General features: G+C 37.1%; 1 protein-coding gene across 1 annotated transcript; it reads right to left on the bottom strand.

The window, feature by feature from the left end:
• Nucleotides 1–5,598: 5,598 nt before the first annotated feature.
• Nucleotides 5,599–8,942, bottom strand: LOC103444312 (protein PHLOEM UNLOADING MODULATOR). Its single transcript, XM_008383251.4, has 4 exons — nt 8,498–8,942; nt 6,739–7,133; nt 6,376–6,566; nt 5,599–6,260 (listed from the first exon to the last, which is right to left on the bottom strand). Exons 1-4 carry the CDS (start codon nt 8,878–8,880, stop codon nt 5,859–5,861), a joined length of 1,371 nt encoding a protein of 456 aa, XP_008381473.2. The 5' UTR covers nt 8,881–8,942; the 3' UTR covers nt 5,599–5,858.
• Between the last annotated feature and the right edge of the window lie 4,400 nt (nt 8,943–13,342).

The following is a 13,342-nucleotide window of genomic DNA, read 5'->3' as shown; positions in this document are numbered from 1 at the left end:
GCATGTCAACGTTCCTGAAGAACGACACGAATTATCATGGATGACACCTATTTTGTCTCATTAGATCCTCGCACCGCTCAGTCTGAAACTGAACTGTAACTCATATTAGATCTTCAGAGCATAGCTCAGAGCATGTTAGATGCTTTCACCAATCTAGCGCGAGTGACAAGATCACATATTCTAGCTGCGAATATGCTTGCAAAGATGGATGTACCAAATGTACGATGGACTTCCTTCCTAAAGGCCAAAGACGCCAACTTTGGTGATCCATGTACATTAGCGGCTAGCCAATCATCTGCACCCTGAAAAGGAAATCCACGACATAGGCCCTTGAAGAGCCTGACGTGAATCCGACTGTCGCTTACTTATTATATCCAACTCATGAGGAAATTCTAGATTACGAAAGCTTCCTTGAAAAGACGAGTCTTCCTCCTGAGAATTGTGAGATTTCGGTTTACTATGCTAGCTTAGATGATGTGTGGTGTAGAAATGAGATGATCATTGACGATGCATTAGCATATGCAGTAGCTACTGAGATCATGTTAAGCGATGACATTGAACCCCGTTCTGTTGATGAATTTCGACGTAGAACTAATTGGTCAAATTGGAAATAAGCAATCCATGTTGAACTCGATTTGCTTGCGAAACGTAAGGTGTTTAGACCTGTAACTCTTACTCCTCCACATGTGAAACCCGTTGGCTACAAGTGGTTTTCGTTCGGAAGCATAATGAGAAAAACAAAATTGTGCGTTACAAAGCTCGTCTTGTTACACAAGGCTTCTCACAACGCCCCGTGATTGATTATGACGAAACTTATTCACCCGTTATGAATGTGATTACTTTTTGCTACCTTATCAGTTTGGTAGTTTCTGAAAAACTGAGTATACAGTTGATGGGCGTAGTAACTGTGTGTCTCTATGGGGATCTTAATAAGGAAATTTATATGAAAGTTCTCGAATGACTTACATTGACTAGATCAAATATTTCCAAACCCCGAAATACACTCTCAATTCGGCTAAGGAGTTCACTTTACCGTTTGAAGCAATCCGAAAGAATGTGGTATAACCGTGTGAGTGAGTATTTAACTAGTCAGGGATATATGAACAACAAACTATGCCCTTGTGTGTTCATTAAGAAGTCACATTCTAGTTTTACGATAGTTGTAGTATATGTCGATGACATGAACCTCATTGGAACTCCTGAAGGGCTCGTGAGAATTGTCGCGCACCTGAAGTTGGAATTTGAGATGAAAGATCTAAGAAAGACTTGATACTATCTTGGTCTCGAGAATCTTAGTACATTAATCGAACTACACCCAGAAGGTGTTGCGCCGCTTTAATGAGGATAAAGTGAAGCCTTCAGGCACTCCTATGGTAGTTCGATCGCTAGATGCAAAACGAGATCCCTTCCGTCTAAAGGAGGATGATGAAAAGATTTTGGAGCTTGAAGTTCCTTATCTAAGTGCAATAGGCACTTTATTGTATTTAGTTTAATGCATTAAACCTGACATATCCTTCACTGTTAATCTTTTGGCAAGAAGCAGTAATGCACCAACATGCAAACACTGGACTGGTGTTAAAGACATCTTCCGCTACCTTAAGGGTACTATGGATTTGGGCTTGTTCTATCCCTACAGATCCTCGAGTGATGCTGCACCTCCCGCTTCTTGAGTTGATTCTCGCATTGTTGGTTATGCCGACGCATGATACTTATCTGATCCCCAGAAGACGCACTCTCTAACAGGTTATGTCTTTACCGTTGGAGGCACTACAATCTCTTAGAGGTTAACTAAACAAACCTTAGTTGCCTTCGTCTAACCATGCTGAAATTCTCGCCTTATAAGAATTAACTCGGGAATGTTTTTGGTTGAGAGCAGTTGTGGGCCATATTCAAAGCTCCTGCGATCTTTACCTCGTTGTGCATGTCCCGACGACAATCTATGAAGACAATGCATCATACATCAAACAGCTCAAGAAGGGTTACATCAAGGGAGACAACACCAAGCACATTGCGCTGAAATTTTTCTTCTCACATCAACAACAAGTACATCAGAAGATTGAAGTTACGCAAATCCTTTCACAGCAAAATGAACTATTTATCAAACTAAACCACACTTTTTTACCACAGCAAAATGAACTATTTATCAAAGTGAACTATTTATCAAAGTGAACTATTTATCAAAGTGAACTATTTATTAAACTGAACTATTTATCAAACTGAACTATATATCAAATTGAACTAGAAAACCACACTTTTATACCAAAGCAAACTGAACTATTTATTAAAGTGAACTAGAAAACCACACCTTTTTACCAAAACAAATTGAACTATTTATCAAACTAAACTAGAAAACCACATTTTTTTACCAAAGCAAACTGAACTATTTATCAAACTAAACCACACTTTTTTACCACAGCAAACTGAACTATTTATCAAAGTGAACTATTTATCAAATTGAACTATTTATCAAAGTGAACTAGAAAACCACATTTTTTTACCAAATCAAACTGAACTATTTATCAAACTGAACTATTTATCAAATTGAACTAGAAAACCACAATTTTTTACCAAAGTAAACTGAACTATTTATCAAAATGAACTACAAAATCACACTTTTTTACCAAAGCAAATTGAACTATTTATCAGACTGAACTAGAAAACAACATTTTTTTACCAAAGCAAATTGAACTATTTATCAGACTGAACTAGAAAACCACATTTTTTTACCAAAGCAAACTGAACTATTTATCAAACTAAACCACACTTTTTTACCACAGCAAACTGAACTATTTATCAAAGTAAACTAGAAACCCACATTTTTTTACCAAATCAAACTGAACTATTTATTAAATTGAACTAGAAAACCCATTTTTTTACCAAAGCAAACTGAACTATTTATCAAACTGAACTATTTATCAAAGTGAACTAGAAAACCACACTTTTTTACCAAAGCAAATTGAACTATTTATCAAACTGAACTAGAAAACCACATTTTTTTACCAAAGCAAACTGAACTATTTATCAAACTAAACCACACTTTTTTACCACAGCAAACTGAACTATTTATCAAAGTGAACTATTTATCAAAGTGAACTAGAAAACCACATTTTTTTACCAAATCAAGCTGAACTATTTATCAAATTGAACTAGAAAACCACATTTTTTTACCAAAGCAAACTGAATTATTTATCAAACTGGACTAGAAAACCACATTTTTTACCAAAGCAAATTAAACTATTTATCAGACTGAACTAGAAAACCACATTTTTTTACCAAAGCAAACTGAACTATTTATCAAACTGAACTATTTATTAAAGTGAACTATTTATCTAAGTAAACTAGAAAACCACATTCTTTTACCAAAGCAAACTGAACTATTTATCAAACTGAATTATTTATCAAAGTGAACTAGAAAACCACACTTTTTTACCAAAGCAAATTGAACTATTTATCAAACTGAACTAGAAAACCACATTTTTTTACCAAAGCAAACTGAACTATTTATCAAACTAAACCACATTTTTTTACCACAACAAACTGAACTATTTATCAAAGTGAACTATTTATCAATCTGAATTATTTATCAAATTGAACTATTTATCAAACTAAACTATTTATCAAAGTGAACTAGAAAACCACATTTTTTTTGCCAAATCAAACTGAACTATTTATCAATCTAAACCACATTTTTTTACCAAAGCAAACTGAACTATTTATCAAACTGAATTAGAAAACCACAATTTTTTACCAAAGCAAACTGAACTATTTATCAAACTGAACTATTTATTAAATTGAACTAGAAAACCACACTTTTTTATCAAAGCAAACTGAACTATTTATCAAAATGAACTAGAAAACCACACTTTTTTTACCAAAGCAAACTGACCTATTTATGAAACTGAATTATTTATCAAAGTGAACTAGAAAAACACACTTTTTGAACTAGAAAATCACATTTTTTTACCAAAGCAAACCGAACTATTTATGAAAGTGAACTAGAAAACCACATTTTTTTACCAAAGTAAACTGAACTATTTATCAAACTGAACTATTTATCAAAGTGAACTAGAAAACCACACTTTTTTTTACCAAAGCAAACTGAACTATTTATTAAACTAAACCACACGTTTTTACCAAAGCAAACTAAATTATTTATCAAACTGAACTAGAAAGCTATACTTTTTATCAAAGTAAACTGAACTATTTATCAAACTAAACCATATTTTTTTACCAAACAAACTGAACTATTAATCATCTCCAGGACCATTGTTTTATCAATCAATAGTCAAGACTGCACTGGCAAATCTTTTAACCCACCAACTAAAAATGAAATTGAAATAATTTTCAATGAAAGGGTTCCTACAGAAAACATTCATGCAGGTTCTAAGTGGCAAACAAAATTAAGGTGGAGATTGGTAATTTGAACAATCATCGCCACCTTCCCCTCTTCAACCACTGCAATGAGGCCAATCCATGCTCGCTCACCCTCAAACTCGCACACCTCCTCCAGTTCTTCCCCGCCGTCGGTGCCCAAACACTATCTGCGATTCCCAACAGTATCAAATTGCTAAAAAACCACTCAAACCAATAAATAATCAGAACTAATAAATCATGGGGATCATTTGATTCTTATTAAATGAACATAATTTATCTGTTTGGCTGCCCAGAAAATGCCGGAACAACAATTCAACATTTCACTAACTAATCCCAGAAACCAAGGACTAACCAACCCAACAAAAATTACATGCATTTTGCTCAGAAATTTTGAAACTTTTGCAGCCTTGACAAACAAAACATAAAACAAAAGACCATTTAAAATTCACATATTTTCCTTCATTTTCTCAGCAACCAAACACATGCCAAATTTCGGAGAGCAAACCAAATACTTACAAAGAAGGAACTTTGCCAATTGCCCACGTTGAGGTTAACCAAGCAGCGAGTATCTTCGATGCTCATGGTTCCTCGCTTGGCTTTCGAGCTTTGTCTTGAACTGGGTGGAGGACGACGAGTTGGAAGCTCGGATTCCCGGGCTCAGAATTGTAGAAATGTAGTGAGAAAACAGGTTTGGGGCGTGAAGATTTGTGGGTAGGAGTTGGATTTTGTTGAGGTTTGATGGCTTGGGAATGGAAAGGAGTGAAAGTGAGTAGCAATAATGAGAATCGAATCTTAGCCATTGATGAAAACTCGTAGTTCTTCACCATGTCGGTCTGATGTCCAAATGGCGTTGGGAGGGATGATGAATTTTAGTAACTGCAACTTGGCTAAAGGGCCTGGGTTAGGCTCCGTTAGGGGCAATTTTGAAATATTAATTGTTATGCGGTTTGGGGTTTTTGGTGAGCCCGTGTGTTTTAGTTTTTGTAGGGCCTAAGATAAAAGTTTTGTGTCCTAATGATCAAAATTTAAGCCCTTTTTATTAAATAATAGTTTAGGGTGGTTTTTCATTAAATAAAAGTTGGCTCAAGGCCTTTTCATTAAAGCTCTCTATAGATTATCCTTGTAAAATATTAGTTAAATAAAAAATATTTAAGACATCTAATTGAGTAAAAATAAATTGACGAACACTAAGTTCTAAGAAACATTTTCATCGTGACAATTAAATAGGAAAATGGTGATTGAATTGAATTTTTGCAATGATGATTTATGAATCGAGACTTACAAAATTGAACTTCAGATCATCAAAGATCGATGTGGAATACATCCCACAATTAATCCAATTTTTTCAAAAAAAATGGACATCCCTTCCGTTAGGAGGCTCTATATCTCTATATATCATGACAAAACCTCAAAACCATCTACAACACAAGGAACTACAATGTATGTTTGACCGTCTAAATCGTCGAAGGAATCATGCCAGGAAATTATCCAGCGCTTGTCATCATCAAGGCAAGAAGAACAATGGTGATTGCAGTGACTACTATAGCACAAGCAAATAACCACATACGCGTGCTCGGCCCTTTGTTATTCTGGCTCTCTTGACTTCCCAATTCAACTTCTCTAAGAAGTTCTCTCACTTCATCTATGTCGTAATCTTTGGCAGCTTGGGTTAGTCGACTTTGAATCTTCTCAAGCATTGTGATCCTCCTATCCCTGCCTGCATCCTTGGCTGGCCACCAGAAACTTGTAAACTTCCAAAGGAGGATTCCAGCATAAATGGCCACGACACAGTCTACGCTATAATGATGACGCTCCCGTATTTCTCTCTGTGCAGAGTGCCCGACAAGCAACCATATGATAACTGAGCTATAACCACCATAAGCTTCCTGCAACAATCGAATCAGATTCAAAGAAATCAACAATCAGCACCACAAGTAGGTTGCTTCTTAGACAAAACAAGTGGCAGTGGCTAGAAATTTCAAAGTACATATTAGGCAGTACCGTCCAGGCCATAGCTGTCAATACAGCAACTAGCACGTGTCCACTGAACATGAGGTCATTGCAGCCGCCTCCAGCATTCTTCAGTGAACTATACCATGGTCCATCCAACGCGGTTGGTCGCAGAAAATCTATTAGGAAGCTCATTCGACCCCAATCCGGCCGAAAGTCCCCAAGTAATTTTCCAGTATTGGCTAGGGGAAACAAATAAAAAATGTTGTAACATACACAGCCACATTATCCTCAAAGGGGAATGCATTTGCGGTCAGGTAGAAAGGATACTATTGGTGCTGAAGTTGCAATCGAGAAAATGAAACCTAGGGGTCAGATCAAGAAGAAAATGAACCTATTATGTATAGTACTTACCAAAAGCTATATCCTGTCGTAGCAATTCACGAATAGCATTAGAATCCGAAGCATACGGAACATAATACTTCTGAGCCCAGCGATGAGGATATGAAGGGACTGTGAAACGAGTAGTAGCACACCAAGGCCGGGCAGATGGTAGAACAGTTGATACAAAAGTTATGGCACGAAGAAGACGGCCAATACCCATGGTGAACATGTACCGTGCACCTAGTCCAAGGCCAGGAGCTTTCACAGAGTCAAACAGTACGGAAAAAGCCAACATCACAAACAACATGAGGAAATGATGCAGTCCAATAATACGAGCTCTCAATATTTCAACTAATGTATGAGGAAGTTTCTCATTCAGTGCCAACAGCAACCACTGGCCAGTATCGGGAAGAGGAGCTGTACGACTGTCAAGTATCAAACATAAAAAGGTCAATTAGTTTCCTCTCATCAAATATTTGGCTAAAAACTATGGCTAATATTGCATGAGAAATGAAAAAGTATCCTCTCTATAGCGATGATAAGAAATACAAGAAAAATGACTGCATCAAATCATCTGATAGACACAGACCTTATAATCATTGTATCAAATCATTCAATTATAACAACAATGCCGAGGGACTTTATTTAATAGAAACCAAATGAAAAATGTTGCTTGTGTGTGGAAGTTTGACAAGAAAATTTACAAGATGATACTTTTCCGTGTATTTTCTTTTCAGATTCCTTTTGTTTGTTAATATTACATTACATTGTAACTTCTTCCCTAACAGCACAAGCTTTTGAGGTCTAGTGGTCGTCTAACATGGTATTAGAGCCTTGGTTGCGGGAGTCCTTAGTTTTAATACTCAAATTCTCATTCCTCATTGTTTGCTGATTCATTCCCCAACAGTTAAAGCTTTTGTGGCCCAAAGGTTGTCTAACTATCGTGATGGAATTTGCATTTATATTGAAGCACCCAATTTTACATCTAAATAAAGAGCTAAAAGAAGTGGAGCAAAGATGCATAAATTTTTTTGTAGGTCGGCACCCGAAATTCAAGTCAGATAATATGCTTGAGTTCTTGGATTTGCTAGCCTTCTCTAAACAATATGGGGGAGTTTGACATAAATTATTGGTGACAACCAAGCAAATCTGTAATTTCATCATTTCAGTCGCTTTATTGGCAAGTTAGAACCATATCGTTTCATGCGGTTTGGCAAAAATGGTGGTGGAAAGTGATTGAGTGGGAACCATTGCAGCCATGCACAGTTCATTGAAGGATGTTTCCAGTTTAGGACTATTGGTTGAAGACGTGAAGGCCTTGGCTGCTCCGTTGAATGACGTTCGTTTTTCAATTCGCTCCTCGAGTATGCAATGGCGTCGCGGATAGGCTTGCCATATTAGCATTATCGATTCATAATGAGTTAGCGTGGAATGAGACCTTACATTATTCTCTTCCATTCCACGACATTGATTGTATTCGAGTCTGAGTATTAAACCATCGTTTCAAAAAATAAAAAATAAAAAACAATATATATATATATATATGTATGTATGTATGTATGTAACATCAGATCCTTAAAATGCTGGCACTAATCACATAAAATTGACCTAATCTGGTAATTAGTTAGCACAATAAACACAACAGGTGATTCAGATTACAACGAAATGCCGAAAAAACAACAAAATCAAACTCCACCCACATAATATTTAGGAATTTAACACCCGAAATAAAGCAGAGAACTCGAAATGCAGATCAATATACACAGAGGGAGACAGAGGGAGACAATACCTGTTCCAATCAAGGCCGAGAACGGCGGTGACAAAGCGGACGCAAAGAGCTTCAAGGAGAAGAGCCAAGATCATAAAGAGCATAGAACCGATGAAGGGAAAGACGACGCGAAACTCAGAGGACCAGTGCTTGTAGAAAGGAACCCGACTGACGGCAATGATGGCGAGTACGGTGTGCAGCGCAGGCTGAAGACGGCCGTGCCACGTGGGCGAGAGGTGGCGGAGGTAGTCGACTGCCACATAGGACACAGCGGCGATCCCAAGGCCGCCGGACCTCAGCGGCAGCCACCGCATGGTGGTGAACGAGAAAGAGTGAGCTGATGGTGAGGCTGGTTTAAAGAAAACCGGGAGCTGGAGGAGGTTGGCACTTGGGGTTTTGAACATTAGTCTCGTCTCTCATGCAAGTATTTGTTTTGTTTTGTTTTTGTTTGTGGGTTTCTATTTGATTTTTTCACTTTTTAATGATTGGAGTAATTCTGACAATTTAATTTTCTTATTATTAAATTGACGCATCATAACGCGCCACTCACCCGCATTGCCTCCTTGCCAAGGTATAAAATATCTATGATATCGGAAATATTGGTAGTCCAAAAACACGGAAATATCGATGGAAATATCGGAATATTATCGATATCAATAAAAATTGAATAAAAACCACGGAAATTGTAAGAAAAACTTGGAAATTTTTATTGAAACTTTGCAGGATGTTTATCTAGTCAATTATCTATTAGTTTATCACAAAAAATTGGAAGGAAATATATTGCATGATGGATTTAACTGATTTAAGTTGATTATATAGTGAGCTGACAAACATTGTGAGTGTAGAAAATAAGTAGTAATTAATGAAAGAAGTTTAAACACACCATAATCATTTATATATAATGCAAATTTTCAAAGTATAATTCTGCATGTATCTTATTGTTGTGTATATGTATGACACGCATATACAAAGAGACAAAGCAAGATCAAACAAACAAAACATCACTAAACTAACAACGACTTGGTACTTTGAATTTAGAGAAGTTGTTTGGGCTTGTAAAGTTTGACTAACAAAGCAAGCCCACTTGCTGCACACACATGCCACACATGTGCATAACTCTAGCTGTGGTTTGGATATGAATTCACATGGGATGCTCCCTCTGCCTCGAGCCCAAAGCCGAGCCAACGGCTGTTTGCTTTTTTTTTTATTGTTTTGTAGAAACCAAAACTGTACAGCCTTTTAGAAAAAGGAGAAAGGCTCTTTACTTCTCATCAAACCATCATTTCAAACCATACCGTGAAGAAGTCCCCATAACAAGTCCCCATGTCTATTGCTCATTCAAACCTTCAACCACTCTGTCTCTCTCTAAAATAATAGAGAGGTTCTCAACCTTCTCTCTTTGTAATCTCCGAAAATGCTCTTATCTTTCCAACCTCAAGCCCAGTGCCCTTTATCACAACCCAGTGTGGCCTCCACCACAGTGGCACACACTCCGGCGAGCACCATCACCACCTATGGACCGTTCCTCCTCCCTTTCTCACCTCCCGGTGAGCACCATCAGGCAAGGGGAGGCGCGGATCTTGATGGGTCTAAGCTTCTGAGCGTGGATCGTTCATTTTGATGGGTCTGAGCATCTGAGCGTGGATTGCAGAGAAAGGCGCAGATCTTGGCAGCTGCGACGACGGAGCCTCGGCTGCAGTTGCGACGCCGACGACGGAGCCTTGGCGATATTATCGATATTATCGGTAATATCGCGATATTATCGATAATATCGATAGTATCGCGATATTATGACGATAATTAAGTGTATTAGTGTAAAAATATCTCCCTCTAAAAAAACGATATTTCGCCGATAATATCGATATTTCATACCTTGCCCCTTGCTATTTGGGCCACTGGAGATGTATTTTTAGGTTAAAGGCAATTTCAAAGCACTTGCCAAAGGGCAATGGGTGGAAGTGCCCTAACATTGTTGCATAAAAAAACCTAAAATTAGAGCATTCATTCCCATATAAAGCAAATAATCAATTACTAAAAATCATTTTACCACTGACTAATATATATAGTAATATTTCTCTCTAATTAAAAGTGTAAGATCTTAGATTTAATTTGAGTTCAAGATCGCTTTATTATGGTTAGATCATTGTGGCTTAACCAAAACCTTACAGCCCTTAAGCTTCATAATTGAGCTCATATCATGTTTCTAAATAACAATACATTTGAGAGCTCTTAAACCTAAGAACATGCGGGAAGTCCACATGATTATGGATAACTGGGCAAATCCGCACCTTTTAAACTTAATAGGTGGTAATACCGCAGCTGTAACGAAACCGCCCCCTATACTTGTTTAACATTTTAAACTATAAAAAAATATACAATTTTATATATGTTAGAAATAAAATATAGAGAAAGAATGAATAAATAGATAACAAACAGACTGGGAGAACAAGTGTGAGAGTTGGAGTTGTGGCTTAAAAACTAATTTTATTATATTGGATAATGTAACAAATTCATATTAATTAGTAAATAAAAAGGACAAATTTTATTCATTCACGAGTTTGACTTTTATATTATAGAGATAATATACTATGAATAAATCCAAAAGACTTAAGGTATGGAAACACTAAAGTTAGCATGGTCTCGTACAAAGCGTGTTGGGCACATGGAGGATATACAAGTGTTTCTCTTTTAGACAAGTTCAACGAACGCTGACCGCCCAAAAAGCTTAAATGTATGGATCTTTACCACATGTCAAAATTACAGAGCTCCGAACTGCAGTATGCAAATAGTTCTTAGACATTAGGCATCATCGGATATCTTGCGCTTATGGATATGAACTTTAACTTCACCTCAAAGCCCTCATTGTCATGCATGACCCAATAGGGTGTTGTTCGGGTTCATGTGTATGAGTATGGAGATATCTGAATGTACAATAAGGAATCTATCACCTTTTGGTAATTGTTCAGTAGAAGAAGATACCTCTCAAAGCTACTTGAAGAACCATCTCGAAAATATATGGCCATATTAATTATATCTTTAACTTCACCTCAAAGCCCTCACTACCTCGCATGGCCCAATAATGTGTTGCTTGGGTTCATGTGTATGAGTATGGAGATATATGAATATGCAATAAGGAATCTATCACCTTCTGGTGATTGTTTAATAGAAAGATATCCCTCGAAGCCACTTGAAGATCCATCTCTAGCCAGAGTAACTTTTGATCAAGCTATGTTTGTAAGAACTGCTTTAACATAGAATGCATCATGGTGATCATAGATAACTACATGTGATTTTGACAATATTCCATATCACATCAATCTTGATTGGGATACGGATGATAGAAGAACCGAATTACATTGTAACTACAATCAAAGGTTCAGAAGAGTATCATGATTATTTCATGAATACTTTTATCTAATTTGGATAACCATGACGTGTTGCTATCACTCATAGTTTGTGGAATTAAATTAGTTTATTAATTAATTTCATTGCTCGTTTTAGTTAGAACTGTTATAGGCGTCACACACCTATAGCTTCGAGAGTAAATAAATGTTTTTAATAACTTCTTTAAGATTTTATCGTTGGTTTTTATCATGATAATTATCTTGGAGTTTTTATTTAAAATGTTTTGACGGCAACAAAAGCAAAGATGATAGAATCCTTCTCCAACGCAATCACGGTTCTGATGCTTTGCATTTTGTAAGCGGTGTGATTACCTTCTAATTCCACAAATTCAAATGAGATGAAGGATTGTTAATGTGGGCACGGGGAACAACATGATTTAGGATTTATAACTACCCTCCATGCAATTCATGCATGCACGGGATGGTTGGTCAAAGGATATCCAAGATGCCAAAATATAAAAAGAAGAGATAAATTTTATCCCCACCAAATGATGATCAGGGTGCCAAATCACAAGAGGGTTTGAAATAGCAGGACTCTATCCTATTGCTTGGTTTGAGTCGATTGGTGCTCGTAGCTTAGGTGGATAATGACAAGTGAGGATCATTTGTCACAAGGAATATCTCATATTCATTTTGTTCAATGAGCATCCTCGCCCCATAAAAACAAAGCTGTAGACAATATTCGAGCTCTCTTCAAATAAACACACAAATCTGCTTTGAGCAAATTCTCAATCTACGCGAAACCTCTTGAGAATTTTATTTTACTGTTTTTCCCACCAAAACATCTTCAACTTGGATAAACAGTATTGTGAAGGCAACCGACGCCATCTTCAGTTTAGATAAACAGCACTGGAGCTATCAGGCAACCAAGGAGTACCTTCAGTTTTGATAAACAAGACTGCTTCGAGACCGACTGATTAATTATCTATCCAAGTCTCAATCAGCAAGGAATCTTTGAATCCTTGTTGGAAGAGATTATCCCATTAGCCTTTCGGCGAGTTGGGGTGTTACCAGGTTACGATATTCAGCATACTAAAAGTCGAATATTTATTCAACTTCATAGTAACTAGCAGCCTTGTCTTCAGGCTCTAGAATCCGAAGGCTGAGACGCGTTCTTTCCTCGGCCGCAGTCGCAAGATTTAGAAGTCATCAGCGCGCCCAATGCCACAACAACATTCATTCACTCCCCGGCCATGCTTGGCTCACTAGTTGGCACGCCCCACATTCAACCGAAGGATGAAGTTAGCTTATTAGCTATTTGGTTTGCATATCACATAGGCTAAATAGCTTTTAAGGTCAACAGTCCCTAACGATCATTTTTGTCCTACAGAGAAAAGAGAGAAAAATCCTAGCTGAACTTCCTAGTGTGCCCAAGAGAATTAATTCAAGTGAATGATCTTGCTAGAATAATCAAATCCTTCACTTCATCATTTGTCTTTGGTGTGTAAGTATGGATACTCTT

The sequence above is a fragment of the Malus domestica genome, chromosome 05, assembly GCF_042453785.1.
Source record: "Malus domestica chromosome 05, GDT2T_hap1".
Classification (NCBI taxonomy): domain Eukaryota; kingdom Viridiplantae; phylum Streptophyta; class Magnoliopsida; order Rosales; family Rosaceae; genus Malus; species Malus domestica.
Note: the sequence above shows the minus strand (reverse complement) of the source record. Positions and strands in the feature narration are given on the sequence as shown.

What these genes read in the sequence shown, in the direction of transcription:
- LOC103444312 (XM_008383251.4), bottom strand. Translation starts at nt 8,880, where the DNA reads ATGTTCAAAACCCCAAGTGCCAACCTCCTCCAGCTCCCGGTTTTCTTT. An exon ending in ACGACAGGATATAGCTTTTG is followed by an intron (nt 6,567 to 6,738) that starts GTAAGTACTATA and finishes TGTTTCCCCTAG; the next exon opens with CCAATACTGGAAAATTACTT. An exon ending in TGACAGCTATGGCCTGGACG is followed by an intron (nt 6,261 to 6,375) that starts GTACTGCCTAAT and finishes CGATTGTTGCAG; the next exon opens with GAAGCTTATGGTGGTTATAG.